Source organism: Calliopsis andreniformis, unplaced genomic scaffold (assembly GCF_051401765.1).
Source record: "Calliopsis andreniformis isolate RMS-2024a unplaced genomic scaffold, iyCalAndr_principal scaffold0022, whole genome shotgun sequence".
Lineage (NCBI taxonomy): Eukaryota > Metazoa > Arthropoda > Insecta > Hymenoptera > Andrenidae > Calliopsis > Calliopsis andreniformis.
In genome coordinates this window covers 8,894,260-8,912,276 of record NW_027480432.1, presented here as the reverse complement: position 1 = coordinate 8,912,276, position 18,017 = coordinate 8,894,260, and the positions used below count along the sequence as shown (strand labels likewise).

At 30.2% G+C, this 18,017-nt stretch overlaps 2 protein-coding genes across 5 annotated transcripts in view; one reads left to right on the top strand and one right to left on the bottom strand.

Moving 5' to 3' along the window:
* Positions 1 to 7,882, bottom strand: part of Adcy8 (adenylyl cyclase 78C) — a 21,476-nt gene extending 13,594 nt beyond the window's left edge. For 2 of the 4 annotated variants that reach the window (XM_076391154.1, XM_076391155.1), the window contains exon 1: positions 2,112 to 2,249. The gene's annotated coding sequence lies outside the window, so the exon portion shown is untranslated. Of the gene's footprint in view, positions 1 to 2,111; positions 2,308 to 3,240; positions 3,333 to 7,653 lie in introns of those variants that run through there. The other 2 variants (XM_076391156.1, XM_076391153.1) reach the window with 2 other exon arrangements.
* On the top strand, positions 5,460 to 18,017 carry LOC143187142 (diacylglycerol kinase eta). The gene is made up of 23 exons (XM_076391152.1): positions 5,460 to 5,534; positions 6,863 to 7,067; positions 7,281 to 7,417; positions 7,614 to 7,705; positions 7,785 to 7,915; positions 8,039 to 8,207; positions 8,287 to 8,389; positions 10,034 to 10,356; positions 10,555 to 10,872; positions 10,966 to 11,117; positions 11,188 to 11,437; positions 11,741 to 12,129; positions 12,197 to 12,522; positions 12,628 to 12,910; positions 12,994 to 13,221; positions 13,388 to 13,490; positions 13,627 to 13,896; positions 13,967 to 14,261; positions 14,355 to 14,678; positions 14,837 to 14,932; positions 15,006 to 15,137; positions 15,225 to 15,408; positions 17,619 to 18,017. Exons 1-23 carry the CDS (start codon positions 5,496 to 5,498, stop codon positions 17,663 to 17,665), a joined length of 4,596 nt encoding a protein of 1,531 aa, XP_076247267.1. The 5' UTR covers positions 5,460 to 5,495; the 3' UTR covers positions 17,666 to 18,017.

The following is an 18,017-nucleotide window of genomic DNA, read 5'->3' as shown; positions in this document are numbered from 1 at the left end:
GTGCCACTTATATCGTTAGTTTATATTTGCGCGCGTCGATTTTTCAGGCTGATAGTAACGCGAAGAATATTAGAACAGGGACTCGAGACCGTATTTCTTAAGCGGTGAAGAGGACTTCCGGCGGAGGAACCGCGAACGAAGGCCTCCCGATGCGAAATAATAATCCTTAATATCGATCGTTAATAATTTTCAAGAATTTCTGCCAAGTCCTCTGATAATTTTTGGTTTCCAGGAGTTCCGAGAATTTTGCAAAATTTGATCACACTTTCAATCACAACGATGTTGCAAAACGAATTACTTCGCTCCTTGACTCATGGTGTCTTGGAACGAGTCGATTCTCATCACCGATTAGTAGGTATATTTATGGCGTGCACTGTACAAGAGCTTTTTCATGGTATTGACGTGTACGACGTATAGGATGTAACATTTTGTATAACGTCCTGTGTATTCTGTTTCGAGGCGATGATATTTTTGGATGTTCTTTATGGTGGAAAGTATTTTCTAAGCTAGAGATGATCATGTGTGAAAGAAGAAATAATGGGCTCTCGTCTGCTGAGATAGTTAATAGTCGTAGCACCCCAAACTAGAAGATATTTTTGAATATATTTGATAATACCTAGAAACTGTCGAAACATGAAATTACTTTCAACAGTAGAGGCTAATTTATGTAAAAGAAGAAATTATAATGTCTTGTCTATTAAGATATCTAAGAATTTCAACAGAAGAATTTCTGTGAACATTAAAGTGTTCATCAAATTGTATCGAATCGAAGACACTTCCATATACTTCTAATTTCTATTAGCATTTATAAATTACAGAAGCTTAAAGGTATCTTCAAGAATATAAACTCTCCTACGTGAAAGAAGAAATGGAATCTTTCTCACCGAAATAATGTTATGAGGATATAATAGCGCTTTCTCCATTAACATACCTAAAAATGTATTATACAAGAAAAAATTCATCAAAGTATATTGAATTGAAAATCCTTTCTACTAGTATTTACAAACTATAGAAACTCTAAAATATCTTCAAGAAACTCTTCTACGTAGAAGAAGAAATGAAATCTTTATCTTCGAGATTGTACTATGAAGAAATAGCGTCTTCTCTATTACTGTGTCTATCAATTTCAACACTTGAATTGAAAATGCTTTCATACATCTCTACTGGCATCTATAAATTACAAAAACTTAAAAGAATCTTCAAAAACAGAAACTCTACTGCATAAAAGAAGAAATGGGATCTTTTTTGCTGAAATCATGCTATGAAGAAATAATAGTGTTTTCTCTATTAACATATTTAAAAATTTCAATATTTCATATGTACATCAAAATGTTCTACAATCTCTACCAAATCAAAGACAATTTTATATATTTCTATCAGCATTTATACATTACAAAAACTCAGAAGTATTCTCAAGACCAGAAAGTTTCTTACATAAAAGAAGAAATAGGATCTCTTTTACCAAAATTTTGCTATAAAAAATAATAGTATCTACATAATAATGTATCTACATTAAAACATTCATCAAATCGTCAAATCCAAGGTACTTTCTACTAGGTTTTACGAACTACAGAGACTCAAAATCCCCGTCATGAACAGAAACTCTCATGAAAGAAGAAATGAAATCTTTTTTACCGAAATCTATGCACTAGAACTTCAAAAACTCCCAGGAATCCACGCAACGAAGTCTCCCAAACTCAACAACAAGACAAAGCAGTTAAAAAGCTTCAAACTCCAGTATTCGAAACGATTTACATCTCATCAATAGTTGTTAGTTTCTACACGCATGACGCCCACAGTATTAGATCTTTTCCACTACTTCAACGCGTAAAATTTTCCTCCATACATTTCCCCCTATTCTTCTCATTCGAACTGTCTCAAGCTATTCTCTCAACCTTCTGGAATATCCTCGACCACTTGTGGGACCAACGAAACTAGGGTACGGGCCATGGGCCAGCACGGAAGAAACCAAGGAAGCGGAACGCGCGCGTTCGCGACAACCGACGAGGCTCGCGTTACTAGCGATAACGCGTTCGTACTGAATGATAAAAAACACGGGATAATTAGCATGTGTCGGGCAAAAAGTCAGCGCAGCTTTTTCTCTGCCTTACCTGTCCACTTCCGTCTACGGTCGGCGAGCACGAGCGAGCGATACCGCGCGATTTGCTCGTCCCAGCGTCGAGACCGTCCGCGGCGAACGGAAACGCGAAGAGATCGCGAGCTGGCATCCGCCGACGCGCGAAAATCAGCTGTACCGAGCCTAGCTGGCCGATCTTCGAACGAGTGAGCATAAACGCGTGCTTGTTGTCGCCGCGCCTCGCTCTCCCTTGACGTCAGATACACCTTGCTCCATCCCCTCTTGGATGCAACGAAAAAGAAGGGATGATCGAAGCACACCGGACGTGAACCCTCTGTGTGCTCCATGCTGACACTCTCGCTTTTTTTACCATTTGCTTCTACTCTGGTCTTGGTCTCCTGAGCTGGGATGTGATCAGGGTGTACTGGATCTAGGTTGTAGTGGAACAGTTCTGATAGTTTTTTGGTGAGACGGAAGGAGTTCTGGAAGCTTTTTTTTAAATGTTATAATTGGGCTGACGATGTTTATGTAAACTCCTATTTCTATACGTACGATTAGAGAAATGGAAGTTGTTTCATTCTTTAAGTATTGTGGAGTGTTTTTTCGATCATTTTTTTCAATTACTGCAAGTATTCAAACTTATCTTTCTGTAGTTTCTATATTTTTCTGTATTATATAGATTCTGTATTTTCTTGCACATTGAAATTCCCCGTAAGTTCACATTTTCATTAAATCGAATTTGAATGTAGATCTTGTCAATCCTCAAAGAAATGTTATAATATACATTTTAGACTTTAAATATTGTGTATATTTTCGCAAATTATATTCGCAGTATTCTGTACTATTTTGCAACCTTAAATTTCTCATAAATGCATAAACATCTACAGTCCAGTTATAAAAGAAAATTATTAACTAATTTATATACTTTATATACGAAGGAGAATCAAAAACTGAAAACAATTTTTAAATTAATTAAGGACAGTACATCAAAAATTGATAAAATTCGCCTGACACTCTGCAACTCGAATAACACCATTGTCAGCGTGAAGCTCATAGCAGGGGTCAGTTTAGGAGAGGAAGTGGGATTTATTCTTAAATTAAGTGGCTACCATGCTACCACTGCTTTCTTGAAACAGTTATAATTAACAAATGAAGGTTCAAACCTAATATTCTTAATCTTCGTCCTATTTTGATGTGTAGAATCCTCCCTTAAATTTTCCTCAATTGGCAAGAATTCGCGCCAAAATCTCGTCCACTGTAACCAGAACATAAACTTAAAAAATCCTTATTAGAAAATTTACATATCGTTATAAATTAAATATATACACAGATATACAATTCCTAAACGTTTAATGAAAAAGAATATTAAAATAATGGATTAGTTGAATCACGAAGAATATAAGAATCTATACACATTGTATACACATATATTCTCGAAATTGTTTGATTACATATATTAAAGCATAGTGTAACAAAGTGAGTCATATACTTGGCATGGAACTGTTTACAGAATTGCTGATATGTAAAACTTGTAAGTATATCTACAGAAAAAAGTGATTGATTCCTTCATTATGTGTCATAGCAATTTACATGTGCATACATACATATTCACAAAACTGAATTTTCCTTGTCTACCAATACTACCTCAACGAATAATTCTGAAACTAACTATTATTCATTAAGGTTGCTGAAATCAGCTTTGAATTTCTAGATCAGTAAAATAAACGAATGTAAAATACGAAAAACCATAGAGTGTAATATAGCTCATTAAATTATAATGATACAATATGTCTAGACAAATTTTTTAAGCTATTTAGAAAAATCGAATGTTAAAGACAGGAATGAATAAACTGCGTGACAATTATTAATCATTCTTACTTTTTGAAATTCCCGCCATAATGATCAAATGGAAATTATAAACTAACCATAAAATTAACAATATATAACTCAGCTATAAATAATTAGCGAATTACAAGTTATTTCACTTAAATCGATTACTCTTGCAAGGACTTCTTTATGAATGACTTTTAGTTGTTTTTTTCTTTTATTAATATAAATGCTTTAAATCATACCTGATCCATAAGTTTCAACGCTACATTTCGAATTCCTAGACTAGATAAATTTCATTCATTTTAATTTTCTTCTTGATCATTATATAGGGTGACACTTTTTCGCGATATATAAATGCACTTTCTGCTTGACGAGGTTATCACACAAATTAAGAGTCATAGTTTTTAATATTTCTAGGTTATCTATATTAAAAAGAAAGCGTTACCAAAGTGGAACAACTTTTTTATCGCAAAAAATGATTCGATTCGTTACTCTATCTCAAAATTTCAAATAGAAAACATCTTTAGAGAAACTGTAAAAGTTTCTTTAATTCGTCGGCAGATTACGCCACAAATAAAAGCGATTTCAGCGCCATCATCGGAGAAATGGTAAAGTAAGAAGAGCGCCTGTTCAGATGACACTATTCATCGACGCGGACTTTGTCATTTCGTGAAAACTATTTTTTAACTCTCACTTTTTTCAGTATATTATTTTCTACGCGCAATGTTGACATTGTAAGACATAAGCTCAATTAACGGTACATATATATACTTTAAATGTACAATCAAACATCTACATTCTATTCATTCGATCAATCAAAAACGAAAAATTTTTCCCCATTTAAATAAATATCTTCATGTCGACGAAGGTATATTTATTACTTACTATTATTTTTTTCATTTGTTCTATTTATTACTAACAACTATTATGTTCGCGATTACTAATTATTTTTACATCTTTATCTTATTTTCTGCGTCACTACTACTTTATTTTCAAATAACAACATTTTTTAAAATCGAGATGCAATATAATCTAATTTGACTTGAATTTCGAATAAAAATACAGTACATTCGCCAGCGTTAATAAATTTCAGTCCTAGTTTCATTATATAATCAATATCTGAAAGTAAATTGCATGTATGTATGTACACACATATATTAGTTCTATTCAACCCTTTTTTTGAATGGAACCTCCCCAAATATTTAGTGCATTCTTGTTCTACGTACGTATGGTTTGCTTTGCGTTTACTTTTCGTACACACATAACGATTTCATAAATAAAAATGCACAAGCAGAGCGTGTCTAATAGATTCTACAACAATGCATGTTACTTTTGTTTAGACATTTATTTATAAACGAGGTGACATGACATGCGCCATGGAAAATAGGACATAGCGATGGCTTGAAGAAGAAAAAAGCATCACGGGTACAACTATTCCTCCGGTTGTTCCGATGCTCGGTGCATTTTGTTATGATACTCTTCGCATGCCCGAACGTCGATCTCCGTTTTTCCAATTTCACGTTGCCAATTGCTCGAGATACGTGCTACAAATTCTACGCACTCAAATGTGTCTGAAATTGCAATTCAAATGTCACCAAAGCAACAGAGAACCCGTTCTCGATTCAAGGTAATATTTCGTTTTACGTCACGAACACATATATACAAGGTTATTTTTCCCAAAATTTTGTTTCATTCTTAATGCATGGTGTTCCAGGTTTTAGCAGGCAAACTTTGTCAATATGTCCTATGAGTATAAATAAGAGAAAAGAATATTATATAAACATAGACAGTTTAAAGTTTTATTAAAATACTGTGATAATGTTATAAAATACAAAAAGAACAGTAACAGTCCTGCAGTTACTTTGATGTAATGTACGAATAGGTCAGCAATATTCATGTTTAGTCTATTCAAGCGAGCTGTGATTATTTGAGGTAGACAAACATATCAAATGTAATTTCTGCAAGGGGTAGTAAGTTGTTGAACTTTATATAGAAATGCTACAGTTATTTATGAATCAAGAGTATACATATATGTATTTCATTTATAGCTTTTGTAATAAGAATATACTGACAAAGTTTTGCTGCTAACATCCTGGAACATCCTATATAGACATTGTATTTATAATGATAGTTGTTATAGATAATATGATTATTATCAGACACTGCTATGATTCAATACAATGAAGAATAGTAAAAGTAACATTCATTACAAAAAATACAAAAAGCTTGTATAAAGTATCTTATACTAGCTGTAATTATGAGATACAGTAGTCTTTGCTTACATGGTCAAGCCCATATAAGTCATCTATCTAAGCAGCATAGTGTTTGCTAAGGATTCTAGTGAGCAACTAAGAAACCTTAAACACTGTTGAAGTACTAATACTAAGCATAAGATATTACAATGTTAGATTTTTGGGCTATGGAAACAAACATATTCAGGCATTATTTTATGAAACCAGTTCTGAAACTAGTAATGGCCATATAACTAGGCAAAAATGTCACTATCTAAGCGAGCACTACTGTACATATTTACAGAAGTGATAGAGAGACTTATATAAAACCTGAAATGTTCTATTACAAAATGTCTGAGCTACTTTTTTTTTGCAGTGACAATACTTTAAAACTGACATACATATACACTAGTATATTAAAGAGCAATAATAGAAAAGAGATGTTTAATATATTTTGCTATATTTTCTGCATATAGACATATATCAAACTTATACAATCTAAGATATTTGTATAAAGAAATGAAAAATTTTGTCTGTTCACTAAAGTGACAAATGCACTATTTAAGAAAATCAGGATTTTGTAAAAAAAAAGGAACCATATTACAATTTATCTTTCCTCTTTTTCTTTATATTTTAATTATACCTAATGAATAACTGAGTCAAATTGTTAAATTATAGCTTCAAGGAGATAGTTTTTTGTATTTAATAATGTATTTATATGTAGGTGATAACTCCATTTCGATCACTGGTTCTCTGTGGTGAAAGCAGACAAGAAATGGAGGATTGGCTGAATTCGTTAAGAGCAGTGACAGAGAATCATCTTCAAACAGATTCAGAAATTACAGAAATGCTCAGTGGTAATCATCACTGGTATGCAACAAGTCATGCAAGACCAACATACTGTAATGTTTGCAGACATGCTCTTTATGGTAAATTCATTTTTACATGTACAAGCTTTATTACATTCAATTAATTCATGTCTTTAGTAAAACATAACTTTTTATTTTTTTACTGCTTAAGTAATTGCTTTTTGACAATATTTATTATTACAATACAAACAATAATTATTTAATTAGTATTTTAACAGTTTGTTATATTTCTATTTTAATATTATCATCTACAATTAAATATTATTATTGTAGGTGTTACTTCTCATGGTTTGAGCTGCGAAATATGTAAATATAAAGTTCATAAAGGATGTAGTATGAAAGCAATAAATAATTGCAAATGGACCACATTAGCATCTATGCGCGGGGACATTATTGAGGACCAAGATGGGGTATGTGTGACAAGTTTATTAAAATTGTTTATCAAAACGTATTTTCAGTTTTAAAGGTTGCAATATTTATACTTAACATAATTTTAACATGATTTTTATTGCTAGTATCTATTGAAATTAACACTAAAGAATATGTTACATACATAAATATACAAAACAGCTTTAATACATTGTAACTAATATATTATTTGTTTAGAACATTATTATGCCACATCAATGGATGGAAGGCAACTTACCAGTATCCTCAAAATGTTTAGTGTGTGACAAAACTTGTGGCTCTGTGCTCAGGTACAGAATTATATTGTATAAATTATGATATTCCTTACTGTTGAAAGGTTTTAAGCATTTCCTTCGGTCATTTATTTAGGCTTCAAGATTGGAGATGTTTGTGGTGCAGAACCACAGTACACACTGCATGTAGACCTGCCATAAGTGTTAAATGTCCATTAGGACCAGCAAAATTGAGTGTAGTTCCTCCTACAGCACTACATAGTATAGGTAATTTTAATTGCAATACACAATATATAGTGATTTTGAAAAGATACGAATATTCCTCTGTCATTGCTTTAAATAGAACCATAGCTACGTAAAATTAATTTAAAATTGTATATATATTAATAGGTAGTGATGAAGCTTGGGAAGCCAGTAGACCCACTGGGTGTAGTCCACTTTTAGTATTTGTAAATAGTAAATCTGGTGACAATCAAGGTGTTAAATTTCTTAGAAGATTTAAACAATTATTAAATCCGGCACAAGTATTTGACCTTATAAAAGGAGGACCAGGACCTGGGTAAAATTTATTTTGAAATTTATAAAAAGTTGAAAATTCTCATAATGCAATTTATTAATTAGCAATTTCTTACAAACAGGTTGAGATTATTCCGTCATTTTGACCCATTCCGGATTTTGGTGTGCAGTGGAGATGGATCAGTTGGTTGGGTTCTTTCCGAGATTGATCGCTTAGGAATGCATGTAAGTAAAAATTGAGAAATGCAGTGATTTTTGTTGTAAATATTAACTAATTGCATGGTATTAAACTTTTATTATGTAATGTACATATATAGATTTACCTTAAATATAATCATGCTGTGCACAGTATCTAATATGCCCTACAAATATATATTATTATTACATCTCATTCATATGCACACACATAATTAAAGTGCAATAAGACAAAAATGGAACCTACTTTTCTATTATTTGCATGTCTGCACTTTATTGTTATTGTTTAGAATATCATAATATATGCCACAATATCTTTATAAAGTTAATTCTCTTAGTCCTTCTGTAGAAATTCAATTATTTTTATGTAAAATTCAAGTGACACTTTCCTTGTTTTACATAATTTGTTCTTCACGTTTAATAGCATGAGCATATTAAATACATGACCATTGTAGAAGACGAAAAATATTCAGTAGTCATTTTTAATAATAAATTTCAATTTTTGCATGTATTAACAAAAATACACCTGATTTAATTTTACATAAATGACTGATAAATTAAGAACAAATTAGAGTTCGTATAAAATGTTAATAATTTATACTTTTTTATGATAAAAATGCGTATTGTTATTAAGTAAAACTTATCTACATTATCTATATAAAAAAATAAATATGCATCAGTTTTTTTAATGTACTGTATGTAAGACAAAACATTATACTGAAATGAAATAGGATTATTTAAATTGTTCTTAACTAAATATTTCGACTCATTCGTGAATTTATTTTCTTGTATTAGTTCTGTTTTACATTAGTTTTATGCATGTGTTTAATATAAAATCAAATTGACCATTCATTTATTTAGAGAACACAAATTTATAAATTCCACGGAAGGTCTAAGTGAATGATTATGAAAAGCTTTAATATTTTAAACAGCATGGCGTGTCTCTTTTATAATTTTATTTCAGATGATACTGGTGTTTGTTCGTTAGGATTCTTTATAATGCGTGAAGCTTCATTAACTTTATTTGTAGATGGTAAGTCTAAATTAAGCACGCATTTTATAAAAATTTTTTAATGTAAATATTCGTTGTTTTATACATATTTATAAATATCCTTAATCGTTCTAATATTTAATGATATTTTTTATTTTTCAAATATTATTAATGATTGTATTAATTATATTATATTCAGCACATTTAATAGATGTAGTGATATGCATTGCAAGATTGAAATTACAGTCATAGACTGTTAGTGTTACATAAACAATACATCTATTGCAAACATGTACACTTTATAGATAACATTAAAAAAAATAATTTTTCTATAGTATTAAAATTTGTGTCCAATAGATATTCCAATAAAACAATTCATTTAATTAATTAAATTCATAATGTTTTATAATATTTATACTCATGTTACAAAAAAAAAAGATGTAAATGCCTGACTATTGTTTTGCTTATTTGCAATGCGTGTTATATAACAAACACAAATTCATATATTCCTCAAAGTTTATGTAACTTATTTATAATATTTTGCCCTAATGAAGTTTTTATTTAAGTTTTAAAATAATCAAATATTACCTGAACTTTGGGATTCTAATTAATAGCACTTTTTAATGTATGTATTTTTGTGAAACCTTAAACAAAATTATTTATTACTTGAAAATTTAAAATAGAAGCAGTGCCAAGTTGGAGTTCTGCCTTTGGGAACAGGGAATGATCTAGCACGTGTATTAGGTTGGGGATCTTCTTGTGACGATGATGCCCACTTACCCCAGTTGTTAGAGAAATACGAGAAGGCAGGCACAAAAATGCTCGATCGATGGAGTATTATGACTTTTGAACGTAGCATATCTTTGCCATGTCATAAAACCGCTTTAAGCAGATCTGACACATCTTTAAAGTCGAGCATTGTCCATCAATATGAGAACAATGTTATCACTCACATAACAAACATTTTACAGTCAGATCAGGACAATGTAGTTTTACCTAGTATTAAGTAAGTATTCTGCAAAAAATATAATGGTATTCAAATGTGTTAGACAAATAGTAATTAAAAATAAATTCATAGAATAGTCATCTATAGTAAAGTATTTAGAATTCTACGTGACCATTTTCAAATATAAAGATTTCCAAAAATGTAGTATAATAAATTAAAGAATAAGAAATGCTTTGACAAAACTTTGTTTCCTTACAGAATTTTGTGTAACACAATAAAAGATTTTGCAGCATATATACTGGAAAATATAAACTCAGAGGACCAACAAATGGAAGACAAATGTAATGTGCTTCAGCAAAAACTTGACTTGTTGTTACAAACGTTATGCAAGGAAGAGGGTTACTTAACTGAATGCGTAGAAAATGTAGATAATACTGCTTTAAATAATACTGAGATTTCTGTCTCGCCTGACAACGTTGAGAAAGGTGTCTTAGAAAAGCCAGAAAAAGATATAACAAATTTACAGAGGGTTCAAAGAAGAAGACGTTTCATGGAAAAAGAGATTGTAATGTCAAGGTACATTATACAACTTTTTATGTTATGATAACATACATTATGTTATGATCATAAATAACAAAAATATTACCAACATTTTTAATTGAATTATAGAGCAAATAGTTTAAAAAGAATTATAAGACACCTTGTGGAGTATTCACAATTAACTATGGATGATCAAAACAATCCAGATATAAAACATACTGTTAAAGTAGAAACTATGCCTATGTCACCAGACGATATTACAGTATTAAGTTCTGTATCGAGTAAGTTTATGATAATAGTTTCCTTTGTTTTTCTTAAACAAAATAGTTTATAATTAAATATATACCCTAGGTAAAAAAGAAGAAATGGATATTCCTGGTTTAAAAATGGACCACATTGAAAATTTATCTGTAGAACCATTAATAGAATCTGTAAAAAGTACAGAAGATTCAACATGTACTATTAGTCCCACTCCTAATGTCGCATCTTTAAGTCCAATATTTGATCTTAGAAGAGATTCTCAATCTGAAGAATTGTTAACGTTACCTGCACCTGATGGTTTCGCTGACAGTAGACGAAATAGCGAAAACTTACCACAAGGGTAAGAATAAACATTTTAGTACAGTATTATTAATTTTGTATCAGTAACTTCGGTAATTTCTAATGCTGTTTCATTATCAGAATCAAAATTTGTTTAGTTTTGCATACATAATATTAGAAACTTTTCCTTCGTACTATTTTAATAGAAATTTCAATTTAAGAGAAACGTATTAAGTAATCTCGTAAGTAATGCTGCTTCCTGTTTTATATTTTAATTTGCAAAATTAAACTATAATTATAATATACCTTACAATAAGTAGAAAATGGTGAAACGAAAATATAAATATACAATTACTTGTTTTAGTTCTTTGGATTTACAAACGCTTGAAACCCACTCTACAGAATATAATCAGCAAGAAATTGAAATTGATGCATCTAATGAACAACAGCACGTAACTGAATCTAATAATATAGAAGCATCTTTGGAGTTTCAAAAAAGCATTTCAAGGACTAACTTCGATACAAGTTCGCCTTCAGACGACGCAACTATCCAAGATACTATTGTTTCTCCAGATACAGATTCTGTTCAATCGCGACACGTATTTCCAGAGCAAGAGGAACAATATGAAAATAGAATAAAAATGGATACTAATAAAGGTAGTTGCAGTAACAGCATTGTTAGTACTGATAGTATGATCTCTGATACTTTGGACTTTAAAAGCTATGTGATACGAAATAGCGACAGTGAAATTGGTAAATATATTTCATTTTTGTTTTACTGTAATTTACATAGAAGTATATTTCGACCTATTTATTTTAGCCTGTATAGGTAGCGATATATTCGATTCTACGAAAAGATCTGACAGTTCCGAAATTGGGCATATTGATTCCCCTGATAATTCAGATATGTTTACCAGCGAAGTGCAAAATTCAGAAAGCTTAATTGACGATTTAAGTTCTCTTGGGCAAGATTTAATTAGTACAATGATTGGAGAAAGATATGATTCTGTGAGAGAATGCTTAGAATCTGAGAATATGGAGAAACCACAAAAATATTGTAGTTTAGCTCAATTTGTAGAAGGCAATGATATTGCTAGACGATCATTTAAAAAACAAACAAAAAATTCTGCTGTTATAGATAAAGAGGTAATTATTCTTCTAAATAACAGTTCAGTATTTAAAAAATATTCTACATAATTTTAGTTTCAAGCGTGTTTGAGGTGACTAAAATTTTGTACTATCTTTGAACAGAATAAAACCAAGTACAAAATATCTGGTCAGACCCTAACTGAGGTCAAATCTAAAGATTCTCAAGACGCCAAAGCATCTGATTTATTGAGTCCCGTATGTTGCTTCACCGTTTCTTCAGAAACTACTCCAACAAACGAGAAACCTAATAATTTTCCGCCTACGATAAGTGTTATAATCAATCCTCCGAGTCCATCAATGTCAATCGAAAGTCAACATGATTCAGATGCAAGATATAAAATGAGCCCTTACTTGGGACGACGTAATGGTGAAAGTATGGAAAAATGTAAGTAAAGTATTCATATATTACAATTATAGTTCTCAGCTATTTAACTCAATTTAATTCTACTAATTTTTATAAATAACTAGTAAGTGTAGAGCTGCCAGAATCAGGCTTTTCTCCGCAAGCAACTCGTCGAATTAGTAGTGGGAGCTTATTAAAAGCGTCAGAAATAGTTTCTTTAGCTGCTACAGCAGCAAAACTTGGTGGCTCTAATGCAAGTTTACGCCACGAAAGAGTAAAGTCTGTTGACAAAACCGAGGATGTTAAAAAACTTCCAATTATCAACCCCTTAGTTCAGTTGCCTATGTGGCCAAGTAAGTACATGATTTTTAATTCAATTCAATTTTTTTTTCTAATTATAAATATACCTTTTACTTTAAGTTAATTTTAACTTCTGTGTATAGATGTTTACTTTTACTGTATTTTTAAAACGAAAATAATTCTATAATAAATATTGATATAACATTAATGTTTCTATAGATGTTAGCGGTGGAACAGGGTTAATTAGTCAAGCATTACTTGCAAACGCAGATGCACTCTGTGCCGCAGTATCACCATTAATGGATCCCGATGAAACTTTAATGTACGTTTAATGCATTTATACTGACTTTAATTATTCAAATTCAATTATTAAAATATTGTTATTACCATATTATTATAATAACAATATCAAATTATTTTCAAGATTACTCTCTTACTAACTTTGTGATACATTACAGGGAAGGCTACTTTGAACGTTGCGTTATGAATAATTATTTCGGGATTGGCATAGACGCAAAAATTAGTCTTGATTTTCATCACAAAAGGGAAGAACACCCTGAAAAATGTCGATCACGTGCAAAAAATTATATGTGGTACGGTGTATTAGGATCCAAACAATGGTTACAGAAAACATATAAAAATCTTGAGCAAAGAGTACAACTAGAATGTGATGGCCAACGGATACCGTTACCTTCTCTACAAGGGATTGTTGTATTAAACATTCCAAGGTATAAATACAGAAATAAGACATACATTTATATAAATTCTGAAAATTAAAAAAAATTATATTTTTCGTAGTTTTATGGGTGGCACTAATTTTTGGGGCGGTACGAAAGAAGGAGACTTGTTTTTAGCACCCTCGTTTGACGATCGTATATTAGAGGTCGTAGCTGTATTTGGATCTGTCCAAATGGCTGCATCTCGACTTATTAATTTACAGCATCATAGAATTGCACAATGTCAAACGGTTCAAATTAACATATTGGGTGACGAAGGGGTCCCTATACAAGTTGATGGCGAAGCTTGGATTCAACCACCTGGTATTATACGTATTATACACAAAAATCGTATGCAAATGTTATATAGGAATAGGGTAAATAAAATAATTTAGTATTATGTTAATTATATATATATAATAATATCGATAATATGTATGTATTTATAATTAATATTTGTTAAAATATAGGCTCTTGAGACATCATTAAAGACGTGGGAAGAAAAACAGCGCAATATGCTTAACGCAATATCTCAATCAACGTCTACGATAAGCAATGTACAACTACAATCAAACGTTAAATCTAATGTACAAGCATGCAGTAAACCAGCAGACTTAAACGAAGAGGAAAAGTATATTCTAGTGGGGTTCATTGAAGTGGTTACGGCTTTGGTCAAATGGGTCGAATTACTTATTCTTTCGCATCCAAGTATAGAGCCAGATTTATATCAAGTCACAGCAAAAACAGTTCAAGTGCTTGAACAAATACATCCGAATGAGAAAATTTTTCAAGGAGTTAGTATTCACAATATGTTATAATCGTACTTCTAATAATTATTAAATATCAGTAGCTAGTATATGTCATATTTATCATAAATCAATTTATTAACTATATTCTATATTAGTTATCTGTTAATTTTTATAAATTCCTTATTAATTATTTTAATCAACAGACTAATTTGCGACCAGTCGTAACAGAATTAGTATCATGCGCGAGACAACTTTATGAAGATTCATGCGAAGTGCTTCGAGATAAAGCACAAAGTTTGGTGAGCATCTTATATTTTATTCATTCACTTTAATATTTCGTTTTCGATTAATAATCAAATTTATGTAACACAGAAATTACAAGAAGAGTTAGAGAATAAATTATCTTTCTCTTTGGCCAACATGGAACAAGAATTGAAAAAGTGCGTATTTGACGAAGGTGGCACAGGATTAGTATATTTACAAAACTCACCAACGGATGAACAGGTATAATCCTTAGTGAAAATATATTGTTTACCTGTATTTGAAAATTCTGTGGAATTTTTATGAATGAGAGTTATTTCGTCTGTACAGGGAGATAAAAAGAATCGGCATAGAGGTTTATTTTGGTTAAAATTCAGGCGTTCAGGAGGTAATTCTGGAGTACATCCTGCTCGGGATCAAGTTACTAAATGGGGTGTTCAAGAAGTATGCGCCTGGTTAAAGAATCTAGAATTGGGCGAATACACAGATCAGTTCGTTTCTCATGATATACGAGGTAGGGAATTGTTGTCACTAGCCCGTAGAGATCTCAAAGAACTTGGTATCACTAAAGTAGGGCACGTTAAACGAATCTTACAAGCTATCAAGGATCTAAACAATTAGGTATACGATACTTATTAAACATTTAAACACTTTTTTAGTATAAGGCACATACAATCAATGAGTAGTGTGCTAACAGTTAATGTTTATTTAAAAAGATTTTATGTTAATACTTTCGAAGATAGTACTTGCTGTTCTTAAGAGTATTACTTAGGTATTTACAGATTATTTGAAAAGTAACTAAAGATTCGAATATTTATACTGGAAAGTATAAATTTCATGTAATAACATAAAATTACAATACAGATGCTGCAATAAAAAACAGGACACACAGTGTGACACAACAATGTTATAGAAAACTTATTTTCTACGATGCTATATATGGAAAAATAATGATATCCGTGCCAAACTATTGAGCTAACATTGCATTCAATTAATACTGACTCAGACATCAGAGAATCGCAAGTAAAACAGAAGGAAACTCATTTATTTTCTTTTATTGTTAAATTACAACATGATAAAACCGTGCCTAACAAAATATATATTTGACGTAATTTGCATCATAGAACATTACAAGTTATAACAGACGCAATATTGATGATGCATTTAATAAAGTTTAAATAAAAAAAGTCTTATTAAGTTATATTTAAAGTAATATTTATTGCTTTATGCATCGTACAAATGTTAAAGACTTCAAAAATCATGTGTTGTAATTTGTCTGGAGATTTAGGTATATTGTGTCATAATTCATCATTTTTTACATTTTATAAATATTATAGTTAAAAATTTCAGAATTCCGTGTTAAGTTTAAGCAAAGCAGTATTAATATATTTCAAAGTTATATTTTAAGTCTAAATATGCAATATTTACTGTCAATTATATGATTTATAGAAATGTATTCTGTATACAATTTCTATTAATTTATATTAATTTAAATTTCGTACTAAAAGTTAAACGTGTGTATGTATATATACATATAAAAGATGATTTTACTGCTCGCATTATACAGTATTTCTAAGTATTTCTTTTTCACTTTTATTTTAATGAAAACTAATGATTATCAAAATAATGTTCATAATGTTCATAAATGAATTTTATCTAAGAGTGATTTAAATTATTTTAAGAGTATCTTGTGCATCTATAATCTATACATACTTTAAATAATTAATATATTCTATTATACTACATTATAAAGAGTATATATACATACACATACGCATATGCTCATGTCCAAAGGAATTTTAAACATATAAGTGATACGTCAAGTACACATAATTCTCTTTTCATACTTGTTTGCTTAAGTCTTTTGTCATATTTCAATTTCTCAAAAAATTTTTTAATATAACATAACACGATGAAATGAAAGTGAAATTTAAATTCTACTGAAATAAACAGTGGTGATGATACTACTAATAATACTAAAGTAAAAAACATAGATAAAAATATCCGCCAAAGGCAATAAAAGTATCACGTACAAATTTAATGAAAGAGGGAGAAAACATTTTTTAAATGTATTGTAATTGCAATGCTATAATATTGAAATGGCTTCCTTTTAAAAAGAAGCATTCGATATAAGATGTGATTGAATATTAATCGAGTAATATTTATCATAATATTTATCGAATTACGCGTATATTTGGTTTGTACTTATTTTGGATAATTAAGTTTACAAAATTCATAAAAATGCGATTATCATTAACTATTTCTTTAATTACTATTTATTAAGTTTCTGAATGTTTGTGAAAAGGGAAGATAATTATCATTTTTCAAAGACTTTTCTGTGTATACTGTTTGCAAGGGAATAATTTAATAGACTTTTTATATAAATTAGTGTACTTGAAATTATAATCCTGATCCATGTAAATTCTATTGTGTCTATAGAAACATGCCTCAGACTAAAGTTCTATTCTCTAAGTAAGAAAAGGGAAAAAAGAAGTGTTTTTAAGTTGAAATTTTCAGAGATTTTAAAGTATTCTTTATTTATTAATATTCTTATTTAAAATTAAAAATATATATTAAGTATATTAAAAATAATAAACACATGGATTTAGGTAATAATTTCAAGTGCATCACTTCTTGTGTTACCCACCTTCTATCATATTTTCTCTCACTCTGTATGGGAGTGAAACGTGAGGCTATATTAGTCAAAGGTTTTCCTGATTACAGGTTTAGTTAGTGTGAAATACTCATCGACTGATGATTTGTCTGCATAGTATGGGTGTATGCACAATGTATCCAGTTATACATGGGAGTGTATGTCCTGTATCCTTTGTTATGTGTGGAAGCCTGTCCATATTTGTTGTACGTGTGTATGATATTATTTATAAATTTATTACATATTCTATTATGATACTGCACCCTCATATTATATTATGTAACATATTACTATTAATTTCAAGAGTTTTTTGCTGCCATTTGTTACAAAGTATTAAGGAACTATAGAATGTTTATTTACTATATAAATATTCTCAGTGATCTCAATTTTAGTACTTATATTTTATAAGTATCTTCTTTTTATAATATGTTTATTACTATTCTCTGTACTGTGTACAAATTTATTCAACA

Excerpts from the sequence above, each read along its gene's own strand:
- LOC143187142 (XM_076391152.1), top strand. The coding sequence starts at position 5,496 with ATGTCACCAAAGCAACAGAGAACCCGTTCTCGATTCAAG. Across the intron at positions 7,418-7,613 it reads TTATTGAGGACCAAGATGGG|AACATTATTATGCCACATCA; the intron begins GTATGTGTGACA and ends TTATTTGTTTAG. Across the intron at positions 12,911-12,993 it reads TGGTGAAAGTATGGAAAAAT|TAAGTGTAGAGCTGCCAGAA; the intron begins GTAAGTAAAGTA and ends ATAAATAACTAG.